The sequence below is a fragment of the Pseudophryne corroboree genome, chromosome 11 (assembly GCF_028390025.1).
Source record: "Pseudophryne corroboree isolate aPseCor3 chromosome 11, aPseCor3.hap2, whole genome shotgun sequence".
Taxonomy (NCBI): Eukaryota; Metazoa; Chordata; class Amphibia; order Anura; family Myobatrachidae; genus Pseudophryne; species Pseudophryne corroboree.
This window is the reverse complement of record NC_086454.1, coordinates 312,569,995-312,588,845: the sequence shown is the minus strand read 5'-3', so window position 1 is coordinate 312,588,845 and position 18,851 is coordinate 312,569,995. Positions and strand designations below refer to the sequence as shown.

The 18,851-nt window shown below is 45.2% G+C and overlaps 1 protein-coding gene across 1 annotated transcript; it reads right to left on the bottom strand.

Annotated features, from left to right (window-relative positions):
* Positions 1–9,031: 9,031 nt before the first annotated feature.
* Positions 9,032–14,216, bottom strand: RRAD (RRAD, Ras related glycolysis inhibitor and calcium channel regulator). Its single transcript, XM_063945632.1, has 5 exons — positions 14,101–14,216; positions 12,607–12,963; positions 11,829–11,902; positions 11,262–11,466; positions 9,032–9,836 (listed from the first exon to the last, which is right to left on the bottom strand). The coding sequence occupies exons 2-5, from the start codon at positions 12,959–12,961 to the stop codon at positions 9,559–9,561; spliced, it is 912 nt and encodes a 303-aa protein (XP_063801702.1). The 5' UTR covers positions 12,962–12,963; positions 14,101–14,216; the 3' UTR covers positions 9,032–9,558.
* Positions 14,217–18,851: the final 4,635 nt, after the last annotated feature.

The window sequence follows — 18,851 nt, the reverse complement described above, 5'->3', positions numbered from 1 at the left end:
AACTTTGCTATCATGAAATTCAGTCAAAACAGTAGCTCTCAAAAACTCAGGGACGTAAAGACGACCAGCAGGAGTATTTCCAGGAGCTTGATGTTGAAGCTGCTTTAACTGGGTAAATAAATCTTGTGTGAGGCCTGCCCAAATGACTGAAGACGGAAGTATGGGAGTAACAGGACTGTTATTATGAACTGGAAGAAAACTGCGTGACAGGGCATCCGCCTTGGTATTCTTGGAACCTGGCCTAAAGGTGATAATAAACTTGAAACGAGTAAAAAATAAAGCCCAACGAACCTGCCGGGCATTCAGCCGCTTAGCTGATTCGATGTACTGAAGATTTTTGTGGTCAGTCAATACTGAAATGGTATGTGTTGCTCCCTCAAGCCAATGTCTCCACTCCTCGAAAGCCCATTTAATAGCCAGTAACTCCCGGTTACCAACATCGTAGTTGGATTCAGCGGATGAGAATTTCCTGGACATGAAGGCACAAGGATGTAGTTCCAGAGACTCCGGATCCTTTTGAGATAGGATAGCCCCCACTCCAACCTCCGAGGCATCAACCTCAACAATGAAGGGCAATTCTGGGTTGGGATGTCTGAGGACTGGAGCTGAGACAAAAGCTTGTTTCAAGGCCTGAAAGGATAACTCAGCTTCACGTGACCAGTTGGTAGGATCCGCTCCCTTCTTAGTCAGTGCCACCATGGGAGCAACCAGGTCGGAAAAAGAATGAATAAATCTTCTATAATAATTTGCAAACCCTAAAAAGCGCTGAATTGCTTTTAAGTTGGTGGGTTGCGCCCAACTAAGGATGGCTTGGAGCTTCTTAGGTTCCATGTAGAATCCCCGAGGGGAAATAATGTACCCTAAAAAGGATACCTCCGTGACATGAAACTCACACTTCTCCAGCTTGGCATATAGATGATTTTCACGTAATTTTTGAAGAACCTGACGCACCTGGGTAACATGTTGTTCAATTGAGTCAGAATAGATCAGGATGTCGTCTAAGTAAACGACCACGAATCTTCCTAGAAAGTCACGGAGCACATCGTTAATGAGATCCTGGAAAACTGCCGGAGCGTTAGACAAGCCGAACGGCATCACCAGATACTCGTAGTGACCCGACTGAGTACTGAAAGCCGTCTTCCACTCATCTCCAGACTTGATTCGGATGAGGTTATATGCTCCCCTCAGGTCAATTTTAGAAAAAATCACAGCCGAACGCAGCTGATCAAAGAGGACAGAAATCAGCGGCAGAGGATAAGTATTTTTAACTGAAATCTTATTCAGGGCTCTAAAGTCAATGCAAGGTCTGAGTGATCCATCTTTTTTCTCCACAAAGAAGAAGCCTGCACTTAAAGGGGATTTAGATGGCCTGATAAATCCTTTCCCTAGACTCTCCTTAACATACTCATTCATGGCCGCAGTTTCTGGCCCGGATAAAGCATATAACCTTCCCTTTGGCAATGTGGCACCGGGAATTAGCTCAATAGCACAATCATAAGGCCGATGGGGAGGCAGAATGTCCGCATTGCCCTTGGAAAACACATCAACAAAGTCCTGGTATTCCACGAGAATGAGTTCGGGAATGGCAGCAGCTATTCTAACGGGAAACGTAATACATTCCTTATTACAGATGGTACCCCATTGTGAAATCTCCCCCGACTGCCAATCAATGGTGGGATTATGAAAGGCCAGCAAAGGGTGACCCAGAACCACTGGAACTGCTGGGCAATGGGTAAGGAAGAACTCGATCTTTTCGGAATGAAGAGCTCCTACCGTAAGTAGTACAGGAGGTGTACAGAGGGAAATAACCCCATTGGACAAGGGACTCCCATCTAAACCATGCATGGTGATACACCTACCCAAGGCTAACTGAGGAATACCTAAGGCCTTGGCCCAAGTTAAGTCCATAAAGTTCCCTGCAGCTCCACTGTCGACAAAAGCCGACACCGAAGAACTGAGGCTGCCAAAGGAAACTTTAGCTGGGACTAAAAGGGAGTTATTCGAGGAGATAAGCTGCAGACCAAAGTGAACCCCCTCACAATTCACTTGGTCGAGGCGTTTCCCGACTTGTTCGGACAATTACTGGCAAAATGTCCCTTACCCCCACAGTACAAACAAAGACCAGAGTTTTGCCTTCTGGCTCTTTCTTCTGGAGACAGTCGGGAGAAACCCATCTGCATGGGCTCCTCTACGTTCTCAGGAATGGAAAATACACATGGAGTAGTCCTGACTGGTGCTCCTTTTTCAGCCCTCCGCTCTCTGAGACGTCGATCAATCTTAATAGAAAGCTCCATGAGTTTATCGAGTGTCTCAGGAGCGGGATACTGAAGGAGACTGTCCTTTATAGACTCAGATAAGCCGAGGCGAAACTGACTGCGCAGGGCTGGGTCATTCCAGCCACAGTCGTTCGACCAATGGCGAAACTCTGTACAATAAACCTCTGCAGGATTTCTACCCTGTCTGAGAGCGCGTAACTGACTCTCAGCGGATGCTTCTCTATCAGGGTCATCATACAAAAGCCCTAAAGACCCCAAAAAAGCGTCGACTGACAACAATGCCGGATCCTCTGCTTTTAAACCAAATGCCCAGGTCTGAGGATCCCCCTGGAGCAAAGAAATAATGATTCCTACCCGCTGAGATTCAGTACCTGAGGAGATCGGTCTTAAACGAAAATAAAGTTTACAGGATTCTTTAAAATTAAAAAACTCCTTCCTATCACCAGAAAAACGGTCAGGCAAGTGCATTTTTGGTTCAGGGACTACCCTCGGGGAAGTTTGTAAAAGATCTTCCTGCGACTTCACCCGCAGGGAAAGATCCTGAACCATCTGAGTAAGTTCTTGAATCTGGCTGACTAGGAGCTGACCAGGATTTGGCCCTAAACCTGTGGGATTCATGAGGCCGATAACTCTTAAAAAACTGAATAAGGAAAAAATCAAACCCTGTTTAATTTTAAGTTTTGGTTTGGCCGGTAATAATGTTATGATTCCAGTACTCCTGACCGGAGGAGATCTTATGACAATGGCCAGAGTACTGGAAGGGAATGCTGGTTACGGGAGCAGGAAAGACTAGTTGCCCCATGCGCCCTAACTCTATTGTCTCACCCGTGCTATCGGAAATCCCTTGCGAGACTATGGTTTCTTGAGCCCCTGGCAGCCACGTTTGAAAGGCGGATTATGTCTGCCCAACTCCGGTGCCCCCCGGTCTTAGTGAGAGACAAAGGGAAATCCGAGGCAGGATGATGACAAGAGGACCTCTGACTACAACAGGCCAAGGGCAACAAGCTAACTAACCAAACTTGAAGTATGCGCGGAAAAACCGCCAGATAAAAGGACAACCAAAATCCACTAGTCCATTACTCCTACCCAGCACCGCTGGATACCAGAGTGGATCTGTGGGAGCGGAATCCTCCGCAAAAGCTCCGAAACACAAATAATAAATAATAAGTAATAAAGCGGCCAAGCCGCAACACACGGCTACGCCGCGACTCACGAACACCACTGGATGTTTAACGGTGCTCAGTCAGGACTCTAGGAACAGATGACGACTTCCGAGTGCAGGACAACTGAGGACAGGAACGACCGGATACAGCAGGACTGGAAACACTCTCAGCAAACAGATACAGCATGCAGGAAGCTATTACCGGCGTCTGTGTGAGGCACTGCAAGAGCATATAAACCGAAGCCCTCCAATCAACTGCTGCCATTGCTGATTGCATGAATGCCGTGCAGCTGCCTTGCTGCACGGCCAGGAAACAGGTGCCCTTACTAATTTAAATGGACCCAGCAACGGGGAACGCGGTCCGCCAGTGGCGTCCCCGTTGCTAGGGTCCGTGCGGCTCCGTGCGCCCGGCGTCTAGCGTTGCCAGGGAGCCGGCGGCTGTACGCGCACGGCGTCCCTGGTTGCTAGGCGCCGGGCCGCACCGACGAGCGGACCCCGGCGCCTAACAATGGCTTGAAGAGCCCCCAGTACTTAAAGTGGACGAGTGGCTTCTTTACATCTTAGTGTGGCTAATACAATGGTGGAGAAACAGCCCGTTCCCCCCATCACACTGTTCATGGCCTGTAGAGCCCCCAGTACATAAAGTGGAAGAGTGGCTTCTTTACACCTTAGTGTGGCTAATACAATGGTGGAGAAACAGCCCGTTCCCCCCATCACACTGCTCATGGCCTGAAGAGCCCCCAGTACATAAAGTGGAAGAGTGGCTTCTTTACACCTTAGTGTGGCTAATACAATGGTGGAGAAACAGCCTGTTCCCCCCATCGCACTGCTTACGGCCTGAAGAGCCCCCAGTACATAAAGTGGAAGAGTGGCTTCTCTACACCTTAGTATGGCTAATACAATGGTGGGGAAATAGCCCGTTCCCCCCCATCACACTGCTCATGGCCTGAGGAGCCCCCAGTACATAGAGAGGAAGAGTGGCTTCTTCACACCTTAGTGTGGCTAATACAATGGTGGAGAAACAGCCCTTTCCCCTTATCACACTGCTCATAGCCTGAAGAGCCCCCAGTACATAGAGAGGAAGAGTGGCTTCTCTACACTTTAGTGTGGCTAATACAATGGTGGAGAAACAGTGCGTTCCCCCCATCACACTGCTCATGGCCTGAAGAGCCCCTAGTAGATAGAGAGGAAGAGTGGCTTCTTTCCATCTTAGTATGGTTAATACAATGGTGGAGAAACAGCCCATTCCCCCATCACACTGTTCATGGCCTGAAGAGCCTCCGGTACATAAAGTGGAAGAGTGGCTTCTCTACACCTTAGTGTGGCTAATACAATGGTGGAGAAACAGCCCGTTCCCCCCATCACACTGTTCATGGCCTGAAGAGCCTCCGGTACATAAAGTGGAAGAGTGGCTTCTCTACACCTTAGTGTGGCTAATACAATGGTGGAGAAACAGCCCATTCCCCCATCACACTGCTCATGGCCTGAAGAGCCTCCAGTACATAAAGTGGAAGAGTGGCTTCTCTACACCTTAGGGTGGCTAATACAATGGTGGAGAAACAGCCCATTCCCCCTATCACACTGCTCACGGCCTGAAGAGCCCCCAGTACATAGAGTGGAAGAGTGGCTTCTTTACACCTTAGTATGGCTAATACAATGGTGGAGAAACAGCCCATTCCCCCATCACACTGCTCATGGCCTGAAGAGCCCCCAGTACATAGAGAGGAAGAGTGGCTTATTTACACCTTAGTATGGCTAATACAATGGTGGAGAAACAGCCCATTCCCCCATCACACTGTTCATGGCCTGAAGAGCCCCCAGTACATAGAGTGGAAGAGTGGCTTCTTTACACCTTAGTATGGCTAATACAATGGTGGAGAAACAGCCCATTCCCCCATCACACTGCTCATGGCCTGAAGAGCCCCCAGTACATAGAGAGGAAGAGTGGCTTCTTTACACCTTAGTATGGCTAATACAATGGTGGAGAAACAGCCCATTCCCCCATCACACTGTTCATGGCCTGAAGAGCCTCCGGTACATAAAGTGGAAGAGTGGCTTCTCTACACCTTAGTGTGGCTAATACAATGGTGGAGAAACAGCCCGTTCCCCCCATCACACTATTCATGGCCTGAAGAGGCCCCAGTACATAGAGAGGAAGAGTGGCTTCTTTACACCTTAGTATGGCTAATACAATGGTGGAGAAACAGCCCATTCCCCCATCACACTGCTCATGGCCTGAAGAGCCTCCAGTACATAAAGTGGAAGAGTGGCTTCTCTACACCTTAGGGTGGCTAATACAATGGTGGAGAAACAGCCCGTTCCCCCCATCACACTGCTCATGGCCTGAAGAGCCTCCAGTACATAGAGAGGAAGAGTGGCTTCTTTACACCTTAGTATGGCTAATACAATGGTGGAGAAACAGCCCATTCCCCCATTACACCGCTCATAGCCTGAAGAGCCCCCAGTACATAGAGAGGAAGAGTGGCTTCTTTACACCTTAGTATGGCTAATACAATGGTGGAGAAACAGCCCGTTCCCCCCATCACACTGCTCATGGCCTGAAGAGCCTCCAGTACATAGAGAGGAAGAGTGGCTTCTTTACACCTTAGTATGGCTAATACAATGGTGGAGAAACAGCCCATTCCCCCATCACACCGCTCATAGCCTGAAGAGCCCCCAGTACATAGAGAGGAAGAGTGGCTTCTCTACACCTTAGTATGGCTAATACAATGGTGGAGAAACAGCCCGTTCCCCCTATCACACTGCTCATAGCCTGAAGAGCCCCCAGTACATAGAGAGGAAGAGTGGCTTCTTTACACCTTAGTATGGCTAATACAATGGTGGAGAAACAGCCCGTTCCCCCTATCACACTGCTCATAGCCTGAAGAGCCTCCAGTACATAGAGAGGAAGAGTGGCTTCTTTACACCTTAGTATGGCTAATACAATGGTGGAGAAACAGCCCATTCCCCTTATCACACTGCTCATGGCCTGAAGAGCCCCCAGTACATAGAGAGGAAGAGTGGCTTCTTTACACCTTAGTATGGCTAATACAATGGTGGAGAAACAGCCCGTTCCCCCTTTCACACTGCTCATAGCCTGAAGAGCCCCCAGTACATAGAGAGGAAGAGTGGCTTCTTTACACCTTAGTGTGGCTAATACAATGGTGGAGAAACAGCCCGTTCCCCCCATCACACTGCTCATGACCTGAGGAACCCCCAGTACATAGAGAGGAAGAGTGGCTTCTCTACACCTTAGTATGGCTAATACAATGGTGGAGAAACAGCCCTTTCCCCCCATCACACTGCTCATGGCCTGAAGAGCCCCCAGTACATAAAGTAGAAGCGTTATATCTTTACGCTATTTATCTTTCTGTTAGAAAAAAATTATAATATTAAATGAAATACTGTAATATGACGCAATATAACATTTAATTGCCGGCTTTATCTTCTCTGCACTAATAGGTACGATGTATTCCTGACAGAAGAAACAGATCAGTAAGAGTCTTCAGTCATATTGTCAACATTCAGAATGTCCACGACTTTGGGGGTCATTCCGAGTTGATCACTCGCTAGCTACTTTTTGCAGCCGTGCAAAAGCCCACTGGGGGGTGTATTTTAGATTTGCGAGTGTGCGAACGCGTTTGCAGCCGAGCAGTACAAAAACAGTTTGTGCAGGTCTGAACTTACTCAGCCGCTGCAATCACTTCAGCCTGTCTGGTCCCGGAATTGACATCAGACACCCGCCCTGCAAACACCTGGACACGTCTGCGTTTTTCCAACCACTCCCTGTCAGTTGACACCCATAAACGCCTTCTTCCTGTCAATCTCCTTGCGATTGGCTGTGCGAATGGATTCTTCGTTAAATCCATCGCCCAGCAACGATCCGCTTTGTACCCATATGACGCGCATGTGCAGTGCGGTGCATACGCAGTAGTGACCTAACTGCTGCGAAAAACGGCAGCATGCGATCAGGTTGGAGTGACCCCCCTTGTTCAGAATGCGGACATGCACAGCGTCAACTTTCAACACGCCGACATTTGCAAAATGACAGCATTGTGCACGTCGACATTACAAACATAAGTTTCAGCGTTAGGTTTAGTCTACAGTTAGGGTTAGATAGTATTGTCGACATCCCCACCATCATAGTGCGTGATGTCATCATACTGAACATGTCGATGTTAGGTCAGTATTGACATTGTAAATGTCAACAGTCAAATACAGACATTGGGACTCTGACACTCAGACCATGTTGGCATTCTTATGTCGACATACCACACCCAGTAGGAAAGTAAAAGACTTGGGGCAAAGGGTATGAATCACAGCTTGGAGAGAGATAAAGTGCCAGCCAATCAGCTCCTAACCGCCATGTTACAGGCTGTGTTTGAAAAATGACAGGATCTGATTGGTTGGAGCTTTATCTCTCTCCACTCCTTAATAAATATGTCTCCTGGTAACAGCGGAAGATGGGAAATATCTTAGAAATTATAGTAGCACAGTGCTCTATGGGTAATTGTGGATTCCTAACCAATTGCATATATCTATATTACCTTATATATGTATCTATATTACCTTACATAAATCTTTAGTAATGCAGCAGAAACGTATTGACTGTAGAAATGACAAACCTGTAACAGCCAATAGGGTCCTAATTGTACGCAGGGCCGGTTCTTGGCCTTGTGGCGCCCCGGGAAAGTATAGGGGGCGTGGCTTCAAATGGGGGCATGGTCAGTTACGCCCCCATTTATGCCCCCTGTAGCGCCGCTGAAAGAAAAAGAAAAAAAAAAAAGTATACTTACTATCCCCGTTCCTGATCCAGACCTCCTCCGTCGGCGCCGCTCTTCTCCTCTCCATCGATCTATGGGAGAGACGTTATTACGTCTCTCCCATAGAACAGCATAGACACTAGAGGTCAATTATGACCCCTAGTGTCTGTGCCACTATGCGGTGCGGTGCGCGATGACGTCATCGCGCACCGCACAGCAAAGGTCCTCTCCATGAAGGGAAACTAGACGCTATGCATCTGGTTCCCTTCAAAGCGGGGGGGGGGGGGGGGCACAGCGGGGCACTGCGGGGGGCACAGTGGCGGATCTTGCCATGGTGCGGCGCCCTCCGGAAGGCGGCACCCCGGGCAAAAGTCCTGCTTGCCCGTGGCAACATCCGCCACCGATTGTACGCTGCGTGTTCTGCCCACACACAGATGAAACACAGGCTACTATAAAGCATAATATACGTGCTCTCCATCTCTTACATGGAAGCTCTAAACTTCGTGTGATAGACATCCAACAAAGGGGGACATTTGCTAAGCAGTGATAAGAGCGGAGAAGTGAGCCAGTGGAAAAGTTTCCCCAAACAAATCAGCAGCTCTGTATAATTTTATAGTATGCAAATGATAGATGTTACTTCAGTGCTGATTGGTTGCCATGGGCAACTTCTCCACTGACTCACTTCTCCGCTCTTATCACTGCTTAGTAAATGTCCCCGAAGAGTCAGTTTAATACATTGGTAAGTCTCAATCTTACATAGTTATAACGATGCAATACTCATATATAATGCAAGAGCATTTTCTTCACCACAGAAAGATAGGAAACAGAGGTTTATAACAGTAAATAGTTTATTATAAAATCTGCATGTAAACAAATATTAAATCCATTTGATAATAATTAATTGAAGTGCAATACAGTTCAAAAATTCGAGTTTCCTACATGTCAGTACAGAGGTCTCTGTGCCAAGGTGATTTCATGAACATGGAACCTGTAAGAAAGAAAAATAGGGACGCTTGTACGAGCCTGCGTACAGAAAATTTCAAGTTTCCAAACAAAGCAAAAAATAATAGATGTTTTTTTCCCCCTCTTTTGATAAAGTCCAAGCAAAACCAGTTTCCATGGGGCACAGAGTAGGTCAAGAGGCACAAAGTCACTCGCCGCAAATGAGTCCATGAGCAAAAAAAGTAAATCGCCAATTCCGCAGATTCCGGAATCTTAATGCAACCCTCCAGTCCTGCTGATTAAGGCAAAGATATAGAAATGAGGATCTGAGTTCTAGATTTGTACATCTCCATTTCCTAAAAAAAAAAAAAGTCAAGTAGTTCCTCCAGGTAACAAATAGCATCTCAGCGGCGTTTCACAGCACTGACAGGTCATGACACGATTTGGATTTCTGCTTGAATGCCATTTTCTTATTGTTTTTGGCTACAATCTTCCCCAGGAACCTCTTGGCTTTTTTCCCGATGCTCTCTCGCCTTTTGCTGCTGGCCATTCTTCTGGCATTGTCCTCTTTGCTGTCTTTGCGGAGTCTGATCTGTCGGACAATGCCTTCAAAGAGGTCCTTGACGTTGTGGTGGAGAGCAGCTGAGGTCTCGATGAATTTACAGTCAAACACTACAGCACAGGCCCGACCCTCTGAAAGGAAAACATGGCATGGATTATTTATCTATAGATGTGGATGTACATATTAGTATCTTTAGTACATTAAAGATGCATCCATCTTAGAATATGAATGTCTCCACAATGTTATAAAGGGGATACGTTATTTTTGTTGTTGGTAGGAGAGATCCCATTGCTATCACTAAAAATTCCATGGAATGGAAGAGCTGAACTCCCGCTCCCATCCATGTCTCTGTTCTAATTCTGACCAATAAGGCACATTGCCCATAAGATCCAACTAGCTGGAAGACTGTAAATTACTCTAATCATGGGGGCTATGCTTAGCTCCCTGAGTCGTTCCAATGGACAAGCCCCACAACTTGGTGGTTCTAATTGGCAAGCTCCACAACTGGGTGGTTCCAAAGGTTCCAATGGGCAAGCTCCACAACTGGGTGGTTCCAATGGACAAGCCCCACAACTTGGTGGTTCTAATTGGCAAGCTCCACAACTGGGAGGTTCCAATGGGCAGACTCCACAACTGGGAGGTTCCAATGGGCAAGCACCACCTTTTTGGTTGTGGCAATGAGATCTAAATATATTTGTCAGATGTACAAAAGAAATAGATTCCACCTGCTCATTGTAGGTGGTTAAAAGCACATTCACAATCCTTGACCACCACCTCTCCCCCCCCCACCAGTTTCTTGCCAAAATATGCAGATACAGTTTATTAATATTAGCATTAAGCTTGTAAATAAAAGAAAATCAGAGATTAATTTTCAATAAAAATAACATCATGTCTTCTTGTGTAGTTACAGACAGCAGTAGACAACAGTCAGGTCCATCTAGTTTGACCTTTTAAGTTTGAGTTCTTTGGTTGTTTGTTTCATATTTAAGATCAAAGGGTGGTGTCACACGGGCATTTATACCCTTGGCGCCTTTCTAGTGTCATGCCCAATTTTTATAGCTTTTTGGTGCATTTTAAATCTCTTAGCTTATAACCAATTCTTGGCAACAAGGTCTGCTGAAGCCTTATTTATTTCAATGGGAGAGCCTCTTAAATGTCAGCATTTCAAAAGATATCAGAATAATCAAAGAGCAATCAATAGTGGATATTTAAATTTGGTGCAGTTAGATGCTGCACAATAAAATTGGAGTGAAACGCGCTTATGTGACATCACCCGAAGTCTTCACAATTGTCATGGTTGTCCCCTCTGTATAATGCTTAGGGTGCTTTTGTCTTGTTTTTGTTTTTTTAGATTTGTATAATATTTGGATGACAGGTTTCCTTTAACTGAATAAGGATTACAGACTAATCCTCTCTCTCTACACACTGAAGACAAGAGCAGATATATTTCCAGTATAAGTTAATGTAATAGCCTTTATACATAATGGAATGGAATGAGGTCGCTTTGTGCAAAGGCCTATTGTCATGATTCAAAATGAGCAACAATCTCTTCTCACCTTCCACAGAGACTTCCCGCGATCGGACCAGGTCACTCTTATTTCCCACTAGGATAATAGGGATGTCTTCGGTTTGGCGTGCCCTCCTCAGTTGAATTCTGAGTTCAGACGCCTTCTCAAAGCTGGCCTTGTCTGTCACCGAGTAGGCAATGACGTAGGCATCTCCCATCTTCATGCACTGATTGTGGAGCCAGTGGGTGTCATCCTAGAAGCGCAAGCAGGTGAGAATGGTCATTTCAGGTTCAACCGCAACAATGACAGGTACAAAAATCACTTACTGTTTATGGTAATACTAATAATAGCTATATTGAAAGCGCATTAAGCTTTCTTTATGAGACAATGCCTTACAGAAATGATAAGGGTGTTAGATGATGCTGGGGTTATTCAGTGACTGTATGAAAACATTGGAGCTTTACGCAGGTTATGGGAGTATGTAATGAGTTTTATATCTGCGTTGATTTCCAACGGTGGTTCATTATAGTTCTAATAAACATTACCAACACTTGTACATTATAAAATAATACTAATAGTATCTTATCTGGGTAGAAATAGGGCTTAGTGGCGTACCTGCTCCCAGATGTCAAAGACGAGAAGGCTAGCTTCCTCTCCATCCACCACAATGGATCTGTCATAAGTATTTCCTATAAAAAAAATAATTCAAAAAGGAATACAGTTATGATTTGTGGCACTTTTTAGGTTCTAAAATGAATCTAGACGTGAAAGCTAAATGTTTTCCCTGTAATGTGCCGGAGTCGGAGAGTTAAACTGTCAGACAATGAGTAACAGCTCTCTATTCACTTCAGCAAATGTATCTAAATATAACCTGAATCAGGAATGATTGTGTTATCTGATTGTACTGAATAAATGTTACACTGGGTAAAGCCTGCAGGTACAGCAATGTACTGGATGCTGACAGTCGTCGTGTAACCAGCTACATCTATGTGTCTTCCAGTAATGCTACAACATATTGGAGATACTGTACAGCAGGCATTGGCTTGTGATCAGCCATCACCAGTTGACTATCAACCGAAAGCCAAATGAATTAAAGGACCACAGACCCTATAATGTAAGTTTCCTTATGTATGAGAGTACTGAGTAACATTTAATATATGTGTGTATACTGTATACTCATATATCTATAAACGGGGGGAGCATTTTTGCTTTGCACTCCACACTTCCTGCCAATCAGCTTTGAGGAATCTCTGATGAAAACCTACTCTGCATAATTCTTGACTGTGGTTAGTAGCTCTTGCTTATTTAATCAACTTGTATTCTAAATATAGTGACCCTTGTAATGACACTCCAGTCAGTGCTTCTGTTGCAAGCCTGCAGCATTGGGTCTTACCTGCTTCTTCTACATCCTGGAGGTCCTCCACGCCCCCGAAGATCCTGGCCAAACTGGACTTGCCCACACCATGCTCTCCAAGGAGAATAACTTTAAACAGGTGATCTTCAGAATCGCTTCCTGAGGAGATGACAGAGTCAGAGGAGTCGGACGCCCAGCTCTCCCGGTGCTCATCGGTTGGGTTGTACGAGGGACAGCGGAGAAGCTTAGAGAGATCCCCAGCTGGAGATTTTCCATGCAATTCCTTATCATCCACCGGCATGCTCCTCCGGTGGAGCTGTTGGTGAACAGCGAACGGCATGCTCCCCCTCCTCTTCTCCAGGCTCTTGATCCGGTCACTGCGGTTCAGAGTCATATCTGAAAGAAGGAAAAACGCAGCAACCGTTAATTTACTGGAGCTCGGAAAGAAGCTAGGAATATTATGGCATTATTCTAAGCCTACGACTGCCTTAGTGGCGTAAAACATCACTGAGCAAAAGGTCAAACCTGATTGACCTTTATTTACTCGTGTGTACCAATTTCCAGGTTTACACATTTTTTAGCCAGTTTTTGGAGTTGTAAACACAAATAGTTCAAATATATTTCCATTTTGGAACATTATACAGGCAATTATGTTTTGCTTTCCTGGAGATAACTTGATAGAATGAATTAGAGTCAATCTGCATGTCAGGTATCTCTCATTATGAATGCATCAGCGTCATTCCACCGTTATTATCTCTGTCACTAATTTAAACAGTTAAGCTCTTTCAGGAGCACCATTACCCCTCATGGATCAAATTCAACCTCATGAATGAATAATCACACTCCGAGACCTCACTCAACCTGTCCATTAAATTATACCCCAGTAAAGACATTGACTGGCCGGCATAACCCGGACACGGTGATCTTCGGAGGGTTGATGGGTGTATATACGGTGAAGATGTTTAACCCATTGATTGCCAGAAGTTGCACGGGAGTCCGCTGGTGACAAAGCTATACAAAATCAACTATTTGGCACTTATTTGCAGTCATTCTTAATGGTTTAAAAGCAAAAATAAATATGTTGACTGTTTCATTATATTGATTAAGATTCCCCAGCTTGGTTTGATATTTGCAGAACATTCTGGTTGATTTTCTTGTAAACATAAACCAAATGCATATAAAGGTTGCCGAATACTGGTAATGGAAGACTATAAGGTATAAACAGAAATAAATTCTAACAGCTTTTGGGTTGCAACTTTTTGTTGCGGTACTCTGTATACGGTATGTGGATAAACCCATCATTATGTACAGCCTTGCAGTATATGCAGGGATGATATTTATTTATTTCTACAAATATTACTCTTCTTTCAGGTCCAGTCTGTTATCTATATACTGTAACTGGGCACCTCTGCATTTGCTAGAATTTTTTTACAATTTTATGCAGCCAGGCTATGTAGTAATACACATGTATAAGAAAAACCTATTTTGGTAACATTAAATATAAATGAGATATGGAACAAAAACTCAACTTACTTCCTTGAAGTTCTCAGCTGACCTCTAGGATCCCTGTGAAAATATCCAAATCCTTGCAGTAAGGATGCACTTGTCCTAGAGGTTGTGATCAGCTCTCAGTGGAGTTCCCTCTGTGTGGCTCATGCTGTAAACTGGTGTCCTTATGTATGCCTGGGGGGCTAGCACTCTACGTGACATCACATCCAGCCCAGCCTATAGGAGCACAGGATCCTCCCCACTGCCATATCAGTCCAGAGTCTGACGTCACAGGCTCCCATGCTTAGTCAGTCTCTCCTGCATCTGCTGCAGCGCTTCCCCATCCAGCCTGCTGGCACTAGAGGATTGGTATTCCAGGGACCCTGAACATCTGCCACCCTTTGTGAGCTGGCGTGAACAGGATCCATGCATTTAGTCATTCCCATCAGTCCCTGCACCCAGTGGAGTTTACAATCTAATCTCCCTACCACATGTGCACACACACACACACACACACACACACACACACACACACACACACACACACACACACACACACACACACACACACACACACACACACACACACACACACACAGTTCATTGTTTTGGCAGTATTCAATTAACCCACAGTACCCAGTATGTTGTTGCATTGTGGAAGGGAACCGGCGTACTTAAATAGTAATAAAATGTGTGTGTGTGTGTGTATATATATATACGACAGGGTAATCCGCAGCACACGGTAATAAATGCAAACGAGAGATGGCAGAATAACTGCAACGTTTCGATATTTTATTATATCGTCTTCAGGCACAGCAAGAAATACCTAGCGCTGGCACCGGGACCGGTAATCGTTTTATTTGGAGTGCTCTCCGTGCATTGTGTGTATATATATATATATATATATTACAATGGGTGATACAGCGCCACTTGTGGGGTATAGTCTCAGTGATATCATGGTATATATGTTGTAATAAAAAGATAAAAGGATAAAAGGATATATGATGTGATAAAAAGATATTACACACACAACCACCTTGTTGGAGGTGTCAGCCACCCCTTAAGAGTGCAACCCTAGTACAGTGATGCCAGAGAAAGATAAATAATGGAGGGATAAGGGTACCGGCGACTATTGTTGTGTAACTATTTGCACATTTACACAACAATAGTCGCCGGTACCCTTATCCCTCCATTATTTATATATATATATATATATATATACTGCATATATGTAGAATATTTTCTGTTCTATTTTTATAAGGTGGATGCAGCGTACAGCTCGTGGCTTATACATTTATTCAGTTCTAAACTGTATATGACTTAACCCTCCACGGGCATGACATACAGGACTGGGTCCTATTATGGGTATTTGAGGGTTAATAGATCAGAGGCGCTGTAATGAATTGTCATTAGAGTAATGGTGCTCTGGGCAGCATGATTCATCTCATGTGTTACTAACACAGAGCACCGGGAGATCCCAGCCTGCAGAGCTTATAGTCACTGCTGCCTGCACAGCGCATCTCTGTGCTGGGCTGGGGTTGGTTGGTGGAGGTGGCGTGTGTGTGTGTATGTGTGTGTGTGTGTGTGTGTGTGTGTGGTACTGGACTCTATTACAGACAGTGACGTGAGCCCTGATTGGGTTACATCTGATGTAGAAGCTGGAAGTCATACAAATAGCAAGGTGACAGGGCAATCCCTTCCTATAGATTTATGTGGCATCCCTGCAGCCATCCCTGTGACGTGTCCCACGCAGGACAGGTGCCTGTGTATAAGTGTCTAATAAAAGCATCTGACTCTCAGCATTAATGTACCACCTCCACAGGGTATCGGCACTCAGCTCTGTAACACTATACACCAGAGATACAGGTAATAGGTGTATAAGTGCAACATTTCTGGGTGGGTTTGCACGGTCTGCATGTTATAGTTTTTGCTAATAATTTAGTTTTCTGAGCTCCGTGACTTTGACATTGCATCATTATCACTTCATTACAGCGGGAAGATAAATATGCACGTGTCCTGCAGAGCATCTCACAATCGCCCGAAAGTGGGTTTATTTTTACCCTTCCTGAAATTTGCAGGTTAATCCCCTTCCTGTAAGTTGTTTACTAGAGGTGTCATTCCCGTCTTTTGCCCGCATGGCTGCCACCTTTCTGGGAAGAGATACCAGCCTTCCTGTTATGTGTCCGTCCTATTAATAACTTTGGCACTAAAGTCCCATTTTTACCGTCCAAGCCAATAAACTACTGTCCAGGTGGCAATCCCAGTTCCCTTTGCTGGCATCATTAACATCAACTGGCATCATAAACCCTTTGCCAACTGTCCCCTATTCTCGGGGCAAAGTCTTCAGGTCTTAAACGGCCGTCCTGGGACTGTTCCTATTTTTTAGTATTGGATAAGTGTACTTTATTCTGTACACTGTACTCAGTTCATATTATCTATTCAAATTCTATGGGCTTTACAAAGTGAAAAGTAATTAGCATGCAAACTTTATTTTATTAAAATACATTGCCGCCCCTCGAGCCTCGACGCTTATAGCAGTAACATATGCGATCAATATCGCAATGCTGTGACAGAGGCCCCCCACGATACCTGTGAGGTGATCTGCAGGGGGGTCTCCATCACCTCCCAGGGGTCTCCACACTGCCTACACGCCGGGAAGTAGCAGCAGGCTGCCCCCATCGCCTCCTCCTCCCCTCTGCAGCCGGAAGGACCCCGGCTTCGTTGCTAGGGGGAGGAGGAGATCTCCTTCCTGTACCAGGGCTGCCTGGAGGAAGGTATGCCGGGGGGAGGCCCATAGGCTTCTATAGGGTTATATAGGCTTATATAGGGGATACCCTGGACGTCGCAAAACTGGCGGTAGGGTCTTAGTACATTTAAAAATGCGGTAAAACCCCTGTTTTGGGGTTTTTTACCGCATTTTTCCTTTAGTACATCCGGCCTTATGTATTATAAGACATTAGGGTGGTATGTATATCAATTATAACACATTAGGGTGGTATGTATATAAATGATAACACATTAGGATGGATGATGGGGATCGTAGTACACAGGTGTTCATGCAAGCGATAAGTAGCAGACCCTTTAGCATGACTTGTAGTTCCACAGCAGCAGAAGACTGTATCAGCCCAATATAGATTCTGTTGTATATGATGGAGTGTCACTGTTCTGTAGGAAGTGATACAAGATGAATATTGTATTTTATCTCATAATTGTCACTTGCCATAGGCCGGAGATGGGCATCAGTAGTGCCGCATTCGGCCCTGTGAGCATTCATCAGTAGCCCCCAGCTCTGTCCTGCTTTATTGGCCGATATGTGTGTTATAGCGTGTTACTTGAGTAAAATGGCGGCTGAGATGTTATCTGTTTCTTTCATTAATTGTGTTGTTTTAACTTAGTACCGAGAGTAAAGGTAATGTGCGGTCCTTTAAGAAGTCAAATATGTCTGAAATGTTTATCCTTCTGCACGTGTGAGGAAATGAAATGGCTACCATTATGCAAAATCAGGCCAAATAAGTTCCACTTTCTTCAAAGGTCTACATTTGGGCAAGGCTTCATCCATATTTCTGTAAAGCCTGCCCATATCTGTGTAAAGCCCTGCCCATATCTGTGTAAAACCTGCCCATATCTGTGTAAAGCCCTGCCCATATCTGTGTAAAGCCCTGCTCATATCTGTGTAAACCTGCACATATCTGTGTAAAGCTCTGCCCATATCTGTGTAAACCTGCCCATATCTGTGTAAAGCCCTGCCCATATCTGTGTAAAGCCCTGCTCATATCTGTGTAAACCTGCACATATCTGTGTAAAGCTCTGCCCATATCTGTGTAAACCTGCCCATATCTGTGTAAAGCCTGCCCATATCTGTGTAAAGCCCTGCTCATATCTGTGTAAAGCCCTGCTCATATCTGTGTAAACCTGCCCATATCTGTGTAAAGTTCTGCCCATATCTGTGTAAAGCTCTGCCCATATCTGTGTAAACATGCCCATATCTGTGTAAAGCTCTGCCCATATCTGTGTAAAACCTGCCCATATCTGTGTAAAGTTCTGCCCATATCTGTGTAAACCTGCCCATATCTGTGTAAAACCTGCCCATATCTGTGTAAAGCTCTGCCCATATCTGTGTAAACCTGCCCATATCTGTGTAAAGCCCTGCTAATATCTGTGTAAAGCCTGCCCATATCTGTGTAAAGCGCTGCCCATATCTGTGTAAAGCCTGCCCATATCTGTGTAAAGCCCTGCCCATATCTGTGTAAACCTGCCCATATCTGTGTAAAGCCCTGCCCATATCTGTGTAAAGCCCTGCTCATATCTGTGTAAAGCCCTGCTCATATCTGTGTAAACCTGCACATATCTGTGTAAAGCTCTGCCCATATCTGTGTAAACCTGCCCATATCTGTGTAAAGCTCTGCTCATATCTGTGTAAAGCCCTGCTCATATCTGTGTAAACCTGCCCATATCTGTGTAAAGCCCTGCCCATATCTGTGTTAAGCCCTGCTCATATCTATGTAAACCTGCACATATCTGTGTAAAGCTCTGCCCATATCTGTGTAAAGCTCTGCTCATATCTGTGTAAACCTGCCCATATCTGTGTAAAGCCCTGCCCATATCTGTGTTAAGCCCTGCTCATATCTATGTAAACCTGTCCATATCTGTGTAAAGCCCTGCTAATATCTGTGTAAAGCTCTGCCCATATCTGTGTAAAGCCTGCCCATATCTGTGTAAAGCCCTGCTCATATCTGTGTAAAGCCTGCCCATATCTGTGTAAAGCTCTGCCCATATCTGTGTAAAGCCTGCCCATA